Source organism: Kwoniella newhampshirensis, chromosome 13 (genome assembly GCF_039105145.1).
Source record: "Kwoniella newhampshirensis strain CBS 13917 chromosome 13, whole genome shotgun sequence".
Classification (NCBI taxonomy): Eukaryota; Fungi; Basidiomycota; class Tremellomycetes; order Tremellales; family Cryptococcaceae; genus Kwoniella; species Kwoniella newhampshirensis.
This window is the reverse complement of record NC_089966.1, coordinates 1,044,547-1,058,666: the sequence shown is the minus strand read 5'-3', so window position 1 is coordinate 1,058,666 and position 14,120 is coordinate 1,044,547. Positions and strand designations below refer to the sequence as shown.

Below are 14,120 nucleotides of genomic sequence, written 5' to 3'. Positions count from 1 at the left end.
TCGTTTAGCAACGCCATGACTGGGAAGTCGACGAGGGAATCATGATCAAGAAGGGTGTGAATGACGAGATATCACACAGACCTTAGGTGTTCTGATCGGCCGAGATCCGAAGCTCTTGTTGGAGGGATCTATCGCACTTCACATGGAGATGTTCTGTTCGAGCAGATGACACAGTGTGAGCATCGCTCATCCGCGACGTCTCTTACCACTGTGCAAGCCTCTCTCAGTCATGGCCAAGACGAAGGACGTCAACCCACCCCTCCCCCACCCAACCTTGACGTCCCCCCACTCGATCCCCCCCACTCGGGATTGCCGGACAATTAATCAGGAAAGATAGGAATTGACCGATACGAGTCACCTCACTGACTATAAGAACAATGCATGATCACCTTGCATCTGTTGATCGCACACCTCTCACTGCCTTGACTCTTCCTGCATACGTGTTCCCTCCTAGATCGTATCGATTTGTCGATCCTGTCCCCGTGTATTGGCTCTCTGTTAGTTCAGCCCGATTCCGCCATGTCCACGTTCACGCCCTTGTCTCTCTACTCCCTTCCATCCAAATCAGCTCTCGTCGATGAGTATGTCGGTCGTCCGACCTCTTCACTCCGAACGCCAGCCTTGATAGTAGATCGCACCAAGTTCAAGAACAATTGCGAGAGTGTCACGGCTGAAGCCGGAAAGAGGGGGATGAAGTTCCGTGTGCATGTGAAAAGTGAGTCGGGGTGTCTATCCTCGTATCGCCGTGTGTCATCTTTAAGAAAGCTGAATGGGCTATCGCTTTACAGCTCACAAGACGATCGAGGGGACAAGATTGCAGGTGGAAGCCGGGGGGCGAGTCAAAGCCACGATCACTTCTACGATGGTAGAGCTATGGCAGATCATAGCGGGTGGTCTGGTCGAAGAAGGACTCGTAGACGACGTCAGTGTTTTCTGTTCACAATTTGAGGCATTCATAAGTTCATACCTTTCCTTGGCAAGATCCTGTACAGCATGCCAGTATCCGCAGACAAGATGGAGGATCTCAACTCCGCTCAAGAGAAGATTGGGTCGAAAGGTACGATCCGGGTCATGGTCGATCACCCGAAACAGGTCGAAGAGCTGGGCAATTTCAGCCAAAAAGTTGGCAGGCAACAGAAATGGTCTGTGTTTGTCAAGGTAGATGGAGGCGGGAGGTCAGTTGTCAAGTCTTCTGACCAAGCAAACGGTGTGACAAAGGGTTCCTCGACACGATAGGACCGAGTAGAAGGAGTCGTTGGACCTTTTAATTGATAGATATGCTGACCTTTATATTTCCCGCAGACGAGCCGGTGTACCACCCACGAGTCAGCAGATGAAAGACATCATCGAAGCGGTGGTTGGCTCGAAACACGTCGAGATCTTCGGATTCTACTCTCGTGAGTGACGCGCATTCTCTTGCGGCGGAAGGGATCCACCATATCACCCTCCCCTCGATCGTGTCCCCGACGATTTTTGGGGTGGCTGACCTTTTAGTCGATTTCCACAGACTTTGGCCAGTCTTATGCCTCGGACTCTCTGGCCAAAGGATCTGATTATTTCGCCGGCGAGATAGACTGCGTGCAGTCAGCGGCAAAGATCGCTCGCGGTCTGGGTGCGGAAGGGAAATGGATTTTATCGGTTGGGGCTACTCCCACTGCTCATGCCGCTGTGCAGGAGATGGTCCAGACTCATGGAGGACTGGAAGGGGAGCTCGAGCTGTAAGTAACACTATCCTCTCACTAGTGCACCAATCGTCGTCCTCTATCCTTACAGCATCCGTGTCTGAAACTTGCTAATGCCTTCTCTACCTCCTTCGTGCTCTCACAGGCACGCTGGATGCTACTGCATGTGTGATCTTCAACAACACGCCACGACCATGATCACCGCCTCGGACCTTGCCATCACAGTCCTCGCCCGCGTCGTTTCCACCTACCCTCATCGGAACGAGGCAATGTGCGACGCTGGTGCTCTGGCCGTTTCCAAGGATACTGGCCGGTATCCAGGTTTCGGACGAGTTGTAGCACCCCCAAAGGCGAGGGGCTGGGATCTCGGTAGGATCAGTCAAGAACACGGGACTCTTGTCCGAAGACCAGAAGGTGACAAGTCAGAGTTCAGTGAAGGTTTGCACGAAGACGAGGCACTGGAGATTGGAGACTTGGTAGAGATCGTGCCGCAACATGCTTGTTTGGTCTGTGCCAACTTCCCTTGGTTCTACGTCGTGGAAGATGGAGGGAAGCAAGTGGTGGACATCTGGGTACCTTGGAAAGGATGGTAGGTATTGCCGACCGATAGCAGAAAAGCATATTGTCCATGCATACGACCAAAACTTCATTTTGCGTTGAGCCTACCTTGTCTACAACAGACACCGCACAGCTCCTTCTATACAAACACTGTACTATATCTACGCTTCTTTTCTATCTTGTCTCGTCGTTCGTTTCTCCTCGCTGCGGTGTGTTTAGGTCTTAACAACAGGGGTGAGAGACATGATACTGAGCAGCTCGAAGATCTGGACGAGAAGAGGTCAGCAATCGGGCCATTGTACGGAGGACGAAAGCAAGGAAGGGAACACACCATTCCGGCAGCAGCGATTTGAGTGATTTCGGCTCTACAAGATGGGAAAACGCGTCAGTCGATATCCAAAGGCAGTGTCGTGATCTACTCACTGGTCGTCGTAAGCCGGGGCGACCTCGACGACGTCAGCGCCGACGATCTTGAGGTCTTTGAGTCCGTGAAGGATCTTGATCATTTCACGTGTGGTCCATCCACCTGTAGAGGAAATCGCGTGTCAGTCAATTTGTGCATCTCATATTGAGATCCTGAGGAAGACGACATACCGATCTCGGGAGTACCGGTCGCAGGCTGAACAGAACGGAGATTTGGCGACATCAGCGTGAGTCATATGAGGTCGTCGGTTCAGTGTGGGTCGTGACTCACTGCAAAAGCAGGATCGATAGTATCGATATCGATCGTGAGGTAAACGGGGTTCGTCCCCACTCGGTCCTTGATTCGCTGGATGACACCTTTCCATCCAATGTCCTCAATCTCGTCGGCGAGAACGGTGGTGAAGTTGGTCTCGAGATCTGAAGGGATATCGCAGTTGGATCGGATACTATGCATAAGACGTTGATGCGGTCAATTTGTGAGGAATAGCACTTGACACCCAGCTTGAAGCAAGTGGACTCACCCCGCGTGAATGTTGGTCTCGCTCATCAACCCTTCTTTCCACGCAAAGTAGAAGTAGTCCTACGAAACGCATACATTGTCAATTCGATTCGACTCGATGGGTATGTTTCTTGCCAGGGTCCTCTTCAGATGGGAAGACTCACACCGTGTGTCAATGTACCTCCATCTGGGTGTCGACTGTCACAGTGACTGTCAAAGTGGATCACGGAGACAGGGCCGTAGACGTCGTTCAAAGCTCGAAGAGCGGGCAGGACGATGCTGCGATAATATCGATGTTGATTGATGTCAGCAATCATATCGACGTTATGTCGATGAAGAAAAGATCGACATTGACTTGACTGATTGTGGGAATTGACTCACGTATGATCACCGCCCAACATGACTACTCGGGGATGGTGTTGACCATCCAAAGCGAGACTCTCCTGACCATCCTGGAACGCGGTGGCGATGGGTCGGTTGATGAGGGTTCGGTAGTCCTTTTCGAGAGTGGCGAGTGCCACGTCATTGGAGTAGAAGCTCATCATGGAGTCACCGCAGTCGACTGTGACCGGCGAAGCGAAGATGAGTCAATTATGATCTCACTCATGACCGTGATTCCCATTTCCCAGCTTCCCCTCTCAGCTCCTCGGGGCGGTGTCCACTTCTTGGATGGATAGATACGATAGGTGAATCTCACTCACCGATCTTGTAATCCTGGAACGCGTTGACCCCCAACAAACTGTTACCCCCACCGATTCTCTGGGCTCCATTCCTGATTCCGCCAGGACCGAATCGAGCACCGGGTCGATAAGATGTAGCGGTGTCGAAAGGAGCTCCGAGGAGAGCAAAGTCGAACAGGGTAGCATTGTCTGCAGTCATGCATCTGACGGGCTGCGATGCGGACAGTAGATCAGCATGAGCTTGCGGGAGACAGTCAGGGGATCCGTTGATTAGGCAAGAAGCAGGGGGAGGTTGTGATTTGGGCGTAAATTGAGAGAGATGAGCTCACCAGAGTGTGACCAAAGGTCTTGATACCGTTGTATGCGAGATCAGTGTCGTAAGGTAGCCCTACACCGATACAGATGTCAGTCCAGATCCACAGACACACGGTTGTCTGCTCAAAGCACGGAAGCACACTCACAAGGTGAAGGCTTCATCACATGTCTACTATCTGAAGCCGCATAGCTCGCCGCCCTCACAGGATCTTCGAACCCGTACGCGACCTCAGGTCGACTCTCGTGCTTGTTGCTGCTGGGGTGTCGTCCGTGCGCTTGCAACCACGCATCAGAAGGATGTCGAGGCTCGTCGCTTCCCGAGAGGTATTCGGCGTAAGTGTGTCGGAAGGGTTGTTGTTGTGCCGGGGAAGCCACTGCGAGTAGCGGGAGAAGAGCGAGAAGAGCGTTGAGGACGAGCATCTTGTCTGTTCGTTCGATCGCTATGATATGGACGTGAGAAGATGCAGGTCGACCCAACACACAAAGATGCATAGATACGCACATGTATATATATATACATAGGTTCATATCTCGATGTGGACTCGCAGGGGGATTAGATAACCGTAACCGCTCCGCCCCCTCATTCCAATCGGATAACGCCGAGGCACGACCGGAAAACCAAAAATAACTCTTAATGCCAGTTCACGTCGTTCGTTGCGCTTACGCTTGCGGTTATACAGTACGAGAGGACTCTGATCACATCATCAGATTGATTAGTAGATCACCTGAGGTGGGTGACGTGTGGGCCATCGAGCGAGTCTGTGGGGTGCACTGGAATCAGGGGGTGCATGTGTTGATGAGATGTGGGGATCTTAGCTAAAGAGTTGAGGGGCGCACTCCCAATTCTGCGCAACCGTACCTCGACAACGGGAATATGGACGGTGACGCGGTGTACAATCTTGGCGCTGGCGCTATATTACCAGCACACTTGACTGTTGCCTACTAGGAGTAGCCAGTACGAGTCAGCTCAGCTACTAACTGTCATCAACACACTGCTTCCGTGCTTGATCTCGCTGACTCCTTGATCTATTTCGACCGATCGGCATCACTTCCTTGTTTTTGGTCTTTGGACAGTGTGAGGCCAAAACATGTCTCGTCAGATGCCCTCTGAGACTTGGTAATCTCAGCAAGGAGGGAGGTGTCACTCTGATTGTCGTTCTCGGTGAGGCGGTGACGCCTTTCGCTATCCAAACTCCGATGCAATGAGAGATCCGATTGACCAGAAAGCATTTGAGGACGGGGAGATTCAGGTGATATGTCTCGCGACCGCTTGCCAGTCAGTGGTCGCTGCAGGCGGACCAGTTCTTGTACCGTGATACCAATTCAGCGAGCTCGAACCGACTTCCTTCTTCTTGTAGGCAAGACTCAAGCAAAGAAAGAAGGGCGGTTACTCACTCGCTGACGGTGGATTTCAGATACGAATACGTGCAACGCAGCGCATCCCGCTTTCCCGCGACATATAGACATCGTCCACAGCTGTTTCGAGCTCTTGAATCAGAACGATGACACATAAGGAGAGAAAAAGCAGGTTGAGACTGCTCCCGCATCTGGGCGTTGGACATACCAGTTCTGTCTGGTTGTGGGACAGGAATATATTCATACGTGCCGTGGAAGTTTTCTACCCAAATCTTTGCCTTCTCGACACAGGGGTCACATCGGTGTTTGGCTTGTTCCCTTCTGTTGGACGGCTGTCGTCTGTGCCGTTGCTCTGTCGCTGGCGGGACGGAGGCAAGGATATTTGAGTGATTGCTCAGAAGTCATGTTGACTTCTGTACGAGACGCAGTATGTATGTTTCAGGAGAACGATTAGTCCTCGGTACCGACAACAAGGCAGATTAGATGTTGGAGAACAGTCTTTCGTCGTCCGTGTGTTGTCCGTCAGGGAGGCTGACATCCTCCGAGCATGGAGACTCGACGAAGGCAAGTGCCAATGGCTTACTGCCAATGAACCTTCCGTTTTTTGACATTGCGGTTGGGAACAGCTATTTCGAGGGCCTTCTCAGCCATAAACAACGCTCCATCAGGTGTCACAACGGTCGAGAAGACCCGCCTGGACGATTGAGATGTCAGAATTGCAGACGAGTAGAGTACCCCAGCAGCAGTATGATATCTTCGCTGATCTGGAATGCATTGGAGGACATAGTTGATCTTCGCATTACATGCTCACTGTCGTATAAGATCAAGAATGAGAGGTATGAGCTACGCATAGGATATGGTGCGGTATCGATAAACTTACCTTGATGCGTGGGTGCGGTGGAGGCAAGCTACACACAGGTTCGACCATGTCAACCACAAAACTATCTGTCTGTCTGTCTTTCTTTCTTTCTCTCCATATGCAACCTCTGTCTCCCCATTCTTACCATCTTTTCGGCATGTCATCCTTGTCAACAGACCTTGAGACGCTTGCGCAGTGGAGAACGCTTGGTGCACGCCACTCGGACGAGGTGGTGGAGATCGCTGCCAGCGCGTTAAACGGAGGTCAATTGGGTGAACAGGGTGCGTGTCTGTTCTTCTGATCATTCCTCCAGCCTTCCCTCGCACGGCGTCAGGAGAAGCTAGTTGCAGATCTTTGGCTGTCACACGTGATGATCGATTGGTGCACTGTAGATCTGTAAACCTTCCTAGGTCAAGCTGATAGGAGGATCTTCGCAGAATGGTCAATACGTGAACAATATGCCATAGCAGCATTAGATCTGGGTCAAATCAAGCTCGCCAATGTTGGTCATACACCGCTCTCAAATCGTTCTGTCCTTTGGCACCTACGATATAATCGCATGAATAGCATGGCTATGGCTGGAGCTGACCTCTCCCTTATCAGGAGCAAATATCGATATTACACCTCAAGTTCCCCAAATCACCACGAGTGCGAATACTTGATGGTTTGCTGCTCGAAGCCAAGGGAGACGAAAAGGGTGCAAAGGTGCTTTACGAGCGGCTCTTGGAGATTGATGAGACGAATGTCGTGCGTATGATTCCGGTCGTTTCATCGCTGGACTACCACGGTGCTGTTCAACATGCTGATGTGTGCTGATCTTGTTTCTCGCCTATCTATCATGTCCACCGACAACCTGTCCTCTTGTCATACGAATGTCTCTGGTCCACGCTGTCAATCAACCGATCTAACCTGCCTTGATACATCTCCTGACTGTTCTGCGGACTCTCACCTCGTCCTGTTCCTTGCACGTCGATATTTATCCTCGTTTTCCACACCGTCAGTCTGCGTACCAACGACTGATCACCCTTCTCCTCCCATCACCATCCGAGACGATCCCTAAGCTCCTCTCCTACCTCGACACCTTCTATTCGGATCCGTCAGGATGGTCATTACTCGCCGACCTCTATGCCGAACAAGGGATGTATACTCAGAGTCTGGGAGCATTGGGTCATCTCGCTCTCATAAATGGATGGGATGAGGGTGTGTTGAGAAGATCGGGTGAAGTTGCATATACTGCTGGGTGAGTGGTCCATCTATCTTGATTCATTCCCATGCGTTCTGTGTCCCACCTTCTTGCGATGGCAGGGAAATCACTGTCATTAGAAATGCTGAGCTTTGGATCGATGGTGCTGATGTCTCGTGAATGACTTGCAGAGATTACCAGCTGGCACTCAAACACTTACTCCGAGCAGCAGAGATGGAAGGTGGAAAGGGTGTCAACCCGAACACGACGAGGACAAGATCTTGGTGGGGGATCAAATTGGTATGTTCGGTCGTTCATGAACGAGTACCCCTCCCGGTCGAACCCCGCTTTGGCTCGTCACCTTGATTTTCACCTCATCCTCCACCTTCCCGTTACTGGCCCGACGAGCTCCCCAGTGCCGTCGCATGGCGGGTCCCGTACATAACATCGCGGTCTAATGAGGAATATTGCGCTGTTATGCTAATGCGTGCCATTATTCAGTCGACAAGGCGTCTACTTGAATCCCCTAATGCAGAAACGTCGGTACCTGAAGATTCACGGACGACGGAGCAGCAATTGAAAGCACTGAATGAGCTGGCGACGGAAATAATATTAGCGGCTGGTGGTAAAGGTCTAGATATCAGGAGGAAAGTGCTAGGCGAAGACGACGTTGTACGATAGATGCACTGCATGCAAGCGATCGAGCAAGCGGCTTTTGCCCATCTGGATGGCTTTCGATAATGTGGGATGTCTGCGGTTCGCACATATGGTCAAAGAGTGCCGTTTGATTCATCCAAGGAGACATCCCAAGACTACCAAGACTCACCTTAATCCCATGCGCCACAGCAAGATCATCTGCACTAAGAGCGTCTAGCTTCATCAACAGTATGAAAAGGGTAGGTTTCGCGATCAACGTCATCCAGGTGGATATCTATAATATGGTCTGTTCACGGGACAAGGACCCGGGTGGCTCAATCATCATGCCTGGATCACCTTTTCTTATGATAGCTTAAAATAGAACAGGTAAAACAGGAAAAGATGAGGAGACTCCAAACGTCAGCAGTTCAAAAAGCCGTATTCGTCATATCCCCCGATCAACCATATCTCCTTAGCTCACTTGCAGATCTATACTTGGCCACTCTCCATACTTACTCCGGTGGGGATCCACCTGCCAAATATCCATCGGCCCCGCGGGGAGATGCGGTATAAGCAGGTATGAACGTCTTGGGGTCATTGTGAAGACACTCGCCGAGGATCAGCCGATGTGTACCGGCTGGAGGCATATAAGTCATGGAAAGTTGACGAGACTCCGAGGCTTTACCCCTGTAACATCATAACAAGGGACCCAGTCAAGACCGATCTCACTCTGAATTTGGGTCTTTTGGCACCATGACTACTGAAAAGAAAATCGATGCTCCATCTGAGGATGTCAAATCGAATGACGATGTGTTGCATCTCGAAGATGCCCCTGTCAAACAAGGCCAGGAGGGTGAGATTATAGAGCTTACTCTGGAAGAAAAGGCAAGGGTCAAGGTGATCATTAGAAAGATCGATCTCAGGATGCTGGGTATCCTTGTGATGTGAGTGCTGCTACCATGCAATTGGCGAGTCCTCGATCATTCTGAGTTGGATTGCTGATCTTCGTAATGTAGGTACATCATGAATCGTTCGTTTGTCTTTTGGTTTGACTTGGAGAGTGGGTATCTTCCAACTGATGATGTGTATTGTATTTCAGAGTTGGACAGATCCAATATGCCCGCCGCAAGGTTGAAGGGTTTTCAAAGGGACCTGAAGGCGAGTCAAGTCAAGTAATGGAGTGATCGATGACTGATGAATGCCTGCGCTACCTGTGCTGCTCGCCACGCAGATGACAGACTCAGAGTATTCTGCTGTCATCTCCATCCTTTACGTCGGGTAAGTGGTGGGAATCGAGATGCGCTCTGCATCATGAGTTGTCTGATGTAGCAATCGCCACAGATACATCTTTGCTCAGATCCCGAGCAATCTACTGCTGAATTGGTGTGGAAGACCTTCCTTGTATCTCCCTTTCTGGATGGCAGCATGGGGAGTATGTCCATTCCAAAGACCGTCTTTCGAAATCGGCCAGAATCAATACTGACTTGTGTGTCCCCCACAAGGCCATCTCAGCATTGACTGGGATCACTCATAACTTTGTCGGCGCTTTCCTTTGCCGAATGTTCCTGGGTTTCGTAGAGAGCCCCCTCTTTCCAGGGGCGCTATTCGTGCTCTCAAAATGGTATACGAGAGAGGAAATGGCGAAACGAGTGACAATGCTCTGTGAGTGAGGGAGAGATCCTTAATACCCCACCGTAGGATCGCCTGCTGAACTACGAGCTCTTGCTCAGGGATGGCGAACTTCATCTCGAATTCGCTGAACGGGTTGATCTCGGCTGGTATCATGGCTGGTACACAGGGTCTCAGAGGTCATCCTGGATGGCGATGGGTTTGTTGTACTTGCTCACCAACGCCTACTACTCGACTCGGTGAGACGTTGCTGACTTGCATTCGGTGTCTTTGACCAAATACTATAGCTCTTTTGGATCGATGGGGCGATGACTGTGTTTTTAGCCATCTGTATGGCGTTCATCATCCCCGATTTCCCGCACAACGACAAGTGGCTCAAAGCCTCTGACAGGGCTCTGGCCCAGAAACGACTGGCATTGGAGACTGGTGAAGTGGACGAAGACGCGAATATGCCTCTTCTGACCACATTGAGATTGGTCGTCACCGACGTCAAGATCTGGTTATTCGTCTTGTCCGTGTTCGGTCAACTGGTAGCCCAGAGCTTCCAGCAGTTCTTCCCGACGTGAGTGTTTTCACCCGCGATTGTCGATTCTTGTCCATCTGTTAATTCAGGCGACGGGATTCAGGATCGTCGCTACTCTCGGCTACGGCTCGACAGACTCGCTTCTCCTGACTTGTCCGCCATGGGTGTTTGCGGGCATCGTGGCTTATCTCAACGCATACGCCTCCGACAGACGCGGAAGAAGGTTCGAACATCTCCTCGCGCCCTACGTCGTAACCTTGGTAGGGTTCATCATTGCTGCGACTACTCGTGAGCGACCCGAAATGCGGAAGACGAGTATGGAAGCAGTCACTGATAAGTGCTCTATTCCAGACTCGAATGCGCCAAGATACGTCTCCATGTTCTTCATGTGCACAGCGAATGCGGGCTATGTGGTAGGTTGCTTTCAACTCATATGACCGGCACTGGAGAACGAAAAGCTGATATGAAGCAATGACTTGTAGCTGAATTATCCTTGGTTATCGGCTGTCATCCCCAGGCCCCCAGCTAAACGGTAAGCTCCTTGCACGGCACTGATAAAAGGGGCAGAATTGACCTCTAGTTGTCAACATCAGCGCTGTAGCTCTTGCCTTTGTCAACTCGTTAGGTAACCTAGGCACCGTAGCAGGCTCATTCGTGTGAGTCTCGGTTGTCCTCGTTGTATCTTCCTCCGTTTGTCTTATGTGCCCAAATGTAGCTTCCCAACAATGTGGGCACCTAACTATGTGCAGACTTGGACGATCATGTGTTGTTCTCTGGTCTTCGGCATGGCGATGCTTATCATCCTACGACTACATCTCGCTTCGCTCAACAAAAAGATGGACAGAGGCAGTTACGTGGATGAGAATGGTCGGATGCAGTTTGCGAACCCAACGAGTGAGGCACTGGGCGGGAGCGAGAGGGTGGCAGAGGGCAATGTCAATGCGTGGAGGTACCAGCTGTGATCAAGGGAAGTGTTCTCAGCTATGAAACCCAAATGGTCTGCAGGTAGTACTTCTCAAGAAGTGGTTCTCGTCATGCCTTTGTAGTTTTGTAAATCCGAATTGAGCAAGAATGTACTGTAACCGTCCGAATGTAACACTTGTGCCGATAAGTTAGAGAACGTAATTCCTGCGACGAATCACCTCAAGCCAATGTTCCGAGTCCAGCAACACTGTTGCCTACGGGTTTGTGCCATGATTATGTTGCTGCCATCACAGAGACTTGTTTATTTATTACATCAACAGATATCTGGCAGATCATACTGTACGAGTACAGTACATGTTGCTCCTTCGTTCCCTTCCTCTCATCCTTCGCCGCAGCTGACGCTCATCTCTACTGATCTTTCCGGGCTGTTCGGGTTGATTCATGACATTTCGGGGTTGTCGGATCCTCGGCGAGAGTCATCAGCTCGTTGAAGATACGTCGATGGCCAGCAGATCGCCCAGGTCACGTTGGCAAGCAATAGCGGGAGCGCGTCCACGGTGTACATGTAAAACTCGGAGTTGAGTAGAGTACCGTTGTCGCCTTGAGCGTATTCAACGACACGAGAGACGCAACGGACCTGTCGTACAAGCAGGTAGGAATGCACTGATCAGTATGCGGCATGGCAATTACTTGGGGAATACAGGTATGCACAGTGGGCACAAAGCGGGACAGTAGACTTACTGTCAAGCCAGCCCCGTTCACCGTGAGAGCGATGAATAGAATCCTCCAATCTTGCATGAAACCGGAGTTTCTTGTCTGCAGGTATGACGAGCGATTGTAGCTGCCCAAAGCAGGACTGCTCGCGCATTTGTTGGTCCTTTGACGACTACATCGACAAAGCCAGGACTTGGTTTCGGCTTCATGTAAGTTATGAGTACTGTACGGCCGGTGCTACCCGGTGAACCCACATCCTCAAGCCAAATACCACGGAATATGCAATGTATAGTGGATCGATTTCAGCATGAATCGAACCATCATAATGCCGTACCATACCGAAGTGTAAGTAAAGTTCAGCGATGAATGTACTGTATGTCCCGTAGCTCCCTAGGTCTGCGAGTGGTTTGCTACTGTATTTGGTTGAAATTTGTTCGTGAGTTACCGGATGAATTTGCCACGAATCGGTAGCGACATGATGAGGAGGATGTCAAGTGGTTCCAGGGCCAGAGTCAACGGACTACGATCATCTAATGCCAGGGGAAGAAGAAGGTCGTTCTCTCTCCAAGGCGATCGAGCGATTGCTAAATTGAGAAAAAGGTGCATGATCTTCGAACGGGTGATCTATCAGAATCTTAGTATGATCACAAGGCTATACGCTGTCGGTGACCGATACATCCAAATTCTGTGTCCGTTGAGTCATAAGTCCTCCTTTCACAGCTCGGAACACTCAAGTATAGGGCGTGGTAGGTAGAGGATGCGAATCGCGGTCCATGTCAAAAGTTACTTGTATCGATTAGATAAGTCACGTTGGTCACCGATGTCGTCATCATCCCACTCTCAACTCGACAATCTCAAACAGATGATCGCGATCGACAGGCCACATTCATACTTCTTGCTTTTGGTGTTTCATCCGGACATCGTTGAATGGAACGCAGACCCAGAATATAACCACCACAATGACCACATCATTTACACCTTTCCAACGACATCTTCTCCATTTCGCGCAATCTCCCACTTCACCCAACATCACCGTCTCCTCTGCGCTGCGAGGTTCACTGGAACTCGGTCTCAATTTCCCCGTCTCCCTCTCCCTCGCCCTAGCCATCCCGCTTCTCTACGCCCCCTTCCCACACTATCTTCGTCCCGTACCCATCAAATCCGTCCAGAAATCAGACGAACGAACTCAACTGTCACCGGCGAGTTTGTCCCAATCCACGTATTCCATGATGGAAGTCTTTGATCTGTATCGAGCAGATCATGCCGCTCGATCGAGGGGATGGTTCGACTGGATGGTCGACCAAGGGCATGTACTCAGCTTCTGGGCGATCGCAGCGGACGTCAAGACGGGACGAGTGGACGTGGAAGATGTCGAGAGGTTTCAGAAGGGAGAGTGGTGCGGTAGTATCGTTAAGAGGAGACAGTGTAGGATGCCAGGTAAAGGAGATGTCTTGCCTTTTTACAGGGGTGGTCCCATCATTGTAGGGCTACACAGCTGGTTCGTGGGTAGGCTATTTGGCGTGAGGGTATATGAGCCGTAGTCAGGGCGAAAATTAGTCAATCGTTATGCGCCGTATCTAAGACGCGGCACAGGTATACCTCAGGTCCCTCCTCTCTCTCTCTCGATCGACCTGGACTCTGCACTGCAAGCGATGAGCCATGTATAGTCACTGTCGGTGCTGTAGTGGTGTTCGCCATTTGCTCTATCCTCCACGTACATCATAGGTGGTGGAATGAATGACCCTGAGATCCGAGGTCACATGAAACTGCTTAAATTGTGGTTTAAAAAGGTAAAAAAAAAGCTTGTTCACCCAAGACAGATCGCTTGGATGTTTCCACGTCCTTGTCATCATTCCACAATTCACGAGCACCTGTACTTACAGTAGGGCAGGCAAGGACGGATCGCCCAAGATTCGGTGTGCAGCTCATGTCCACTCATGCATCAGTACAGCCTGGGGGTCCGGCCCGGAAGCAACGTCTACCGAGGTCATCCTAGGGCCAAGACATCTTCAACCGAGTTAAGCGAGCCTCCATCTACGTCTTCAGTCTCGAAATAGTACGCGAGTAAGGTATGCTTCGGCATTGCCTGTTCCACTGACGCCTCGTGACCTCAACTTCACCCTAGTCATGGTCAGGCTC

General features: G+C 50.8%; 5 protein-coding genes across 5 annotated transcripts; 4 read left to right on the top strand and 1 right to left on the bottom strand.

Moving 5' to 3' along the window:
- Positions 1-519: 519 nt before the first annotated feature.
- On the top strand, positions 520-2,275 carry IAR55_006336 (uncharacterized protein; the record flags this gene model as incomplete). The annotated part of the gene is made up of 6 exons (XM_066949420.1): positions 520-715; positions 789-922; positions 982-1,175; positions 1,303-1,397; positions 1,508-1,718; positions 1,828-2,275. 6 exons carry the CDS (start codon positions 520-522, stop codon positions 2,273-2,275), a joined length of 1,278 nt encoding a protein of 425 aa, XP_066800428.1.
- A 180-nt stretch (positions 2,276-2,455) lies between these two features.
- Positions 2,456-4,577, bottom strand: IAR55_006335 (agmatinase; the record flags this gene model as incomplete). Its single annotated transcript, XM_066949419.1, has 11 exons — positions 2,456-2,506; positions 2,572-2,605; positions 2,664-2,766; positions 2,835-2,859; positions 2,935-3,109; positions 3,185-3,243; positions 3,327-3,441; positions 3,544-3,724; positions 3,864-4,053; positions 4,172-4,230; positions 4,304-4,577. The coding sequence occupies 11 exons, from the start codon at positions 4,575-4,577 to the stop codon at positions 2,456-2,458; spliced, it is 1,266 nt and encodes a 421-aa protein (XP_066800427.1).
- A 1,952-nt stretch (positions 4,578-6,529) lies between these two features.
- Positions 6,530-8,236, top strand: IAR55_006334 (uncharacterized protein; the record flags this gene model as incomplete). Its single annotated transcript, XM_066949418.1, has 6 exons — positions 6,530-6,653; positions 6,810-6,874; positions 6,976-7,119; positions 7,374-7,612; positions 7,747-7,855; positions 8,057-8,236. 6 exons carry the CDS (start codon positions 6,530-6,532, stop codon positions 8,234-8,236), a joined length of 861 nt encoding a protein of 286 aa, XP_066800426.1.
- A 708-nt stretch (positions 8,237-8,944) lies between these two features.
- Positions 8,945-11,305, top strand: IAR55_006333 (uncharacterized protein; the record flags this gene model as incomplete). Its single annotated transcript, XM_066949417.1, has 13 exons — positions 8,945-9,135; positions 9,208-9,221; positions 9,291-9,349; positions 9,423-9,469; positions 9,533-9,623; positions 9,694-9,853; positions 9,922-10,019; positions 10,108-10,382; positions 10,447-10,631; positions 10,695-10,756; positions 10,826-10,875; positions 10,937-10,999; positions 11,059-11,305. The coding sequence occupies 13 exons, from the start codon at positions 8,945-8,947 to the stop codon at positions 11,303-11,305; spliced, it is 1,542 nt and encodes a 513-aa protein (XP_066800425.1).
- Positions 11,306-12,940: 1,635 nt separating this feature from the next.
- Positions 12,941-13,522, top strand: IAR55_006332 (uncharacterized protein; the record flags this gene model as incomplete). Its single annotated transcript, XM_066949416.1, has 1 exon — positions 12,941-13,522. The coding sequence occupies one exon, from the start codon at positions 12,941-12,943 to the stop codon at positions 13,520-13,522; it is 582 nt and encodes a 193-aa protein (XP_066800424.1).
- Between the last annotated feature and the right edge of the window lie 598 nt (positions 13,523-14,120).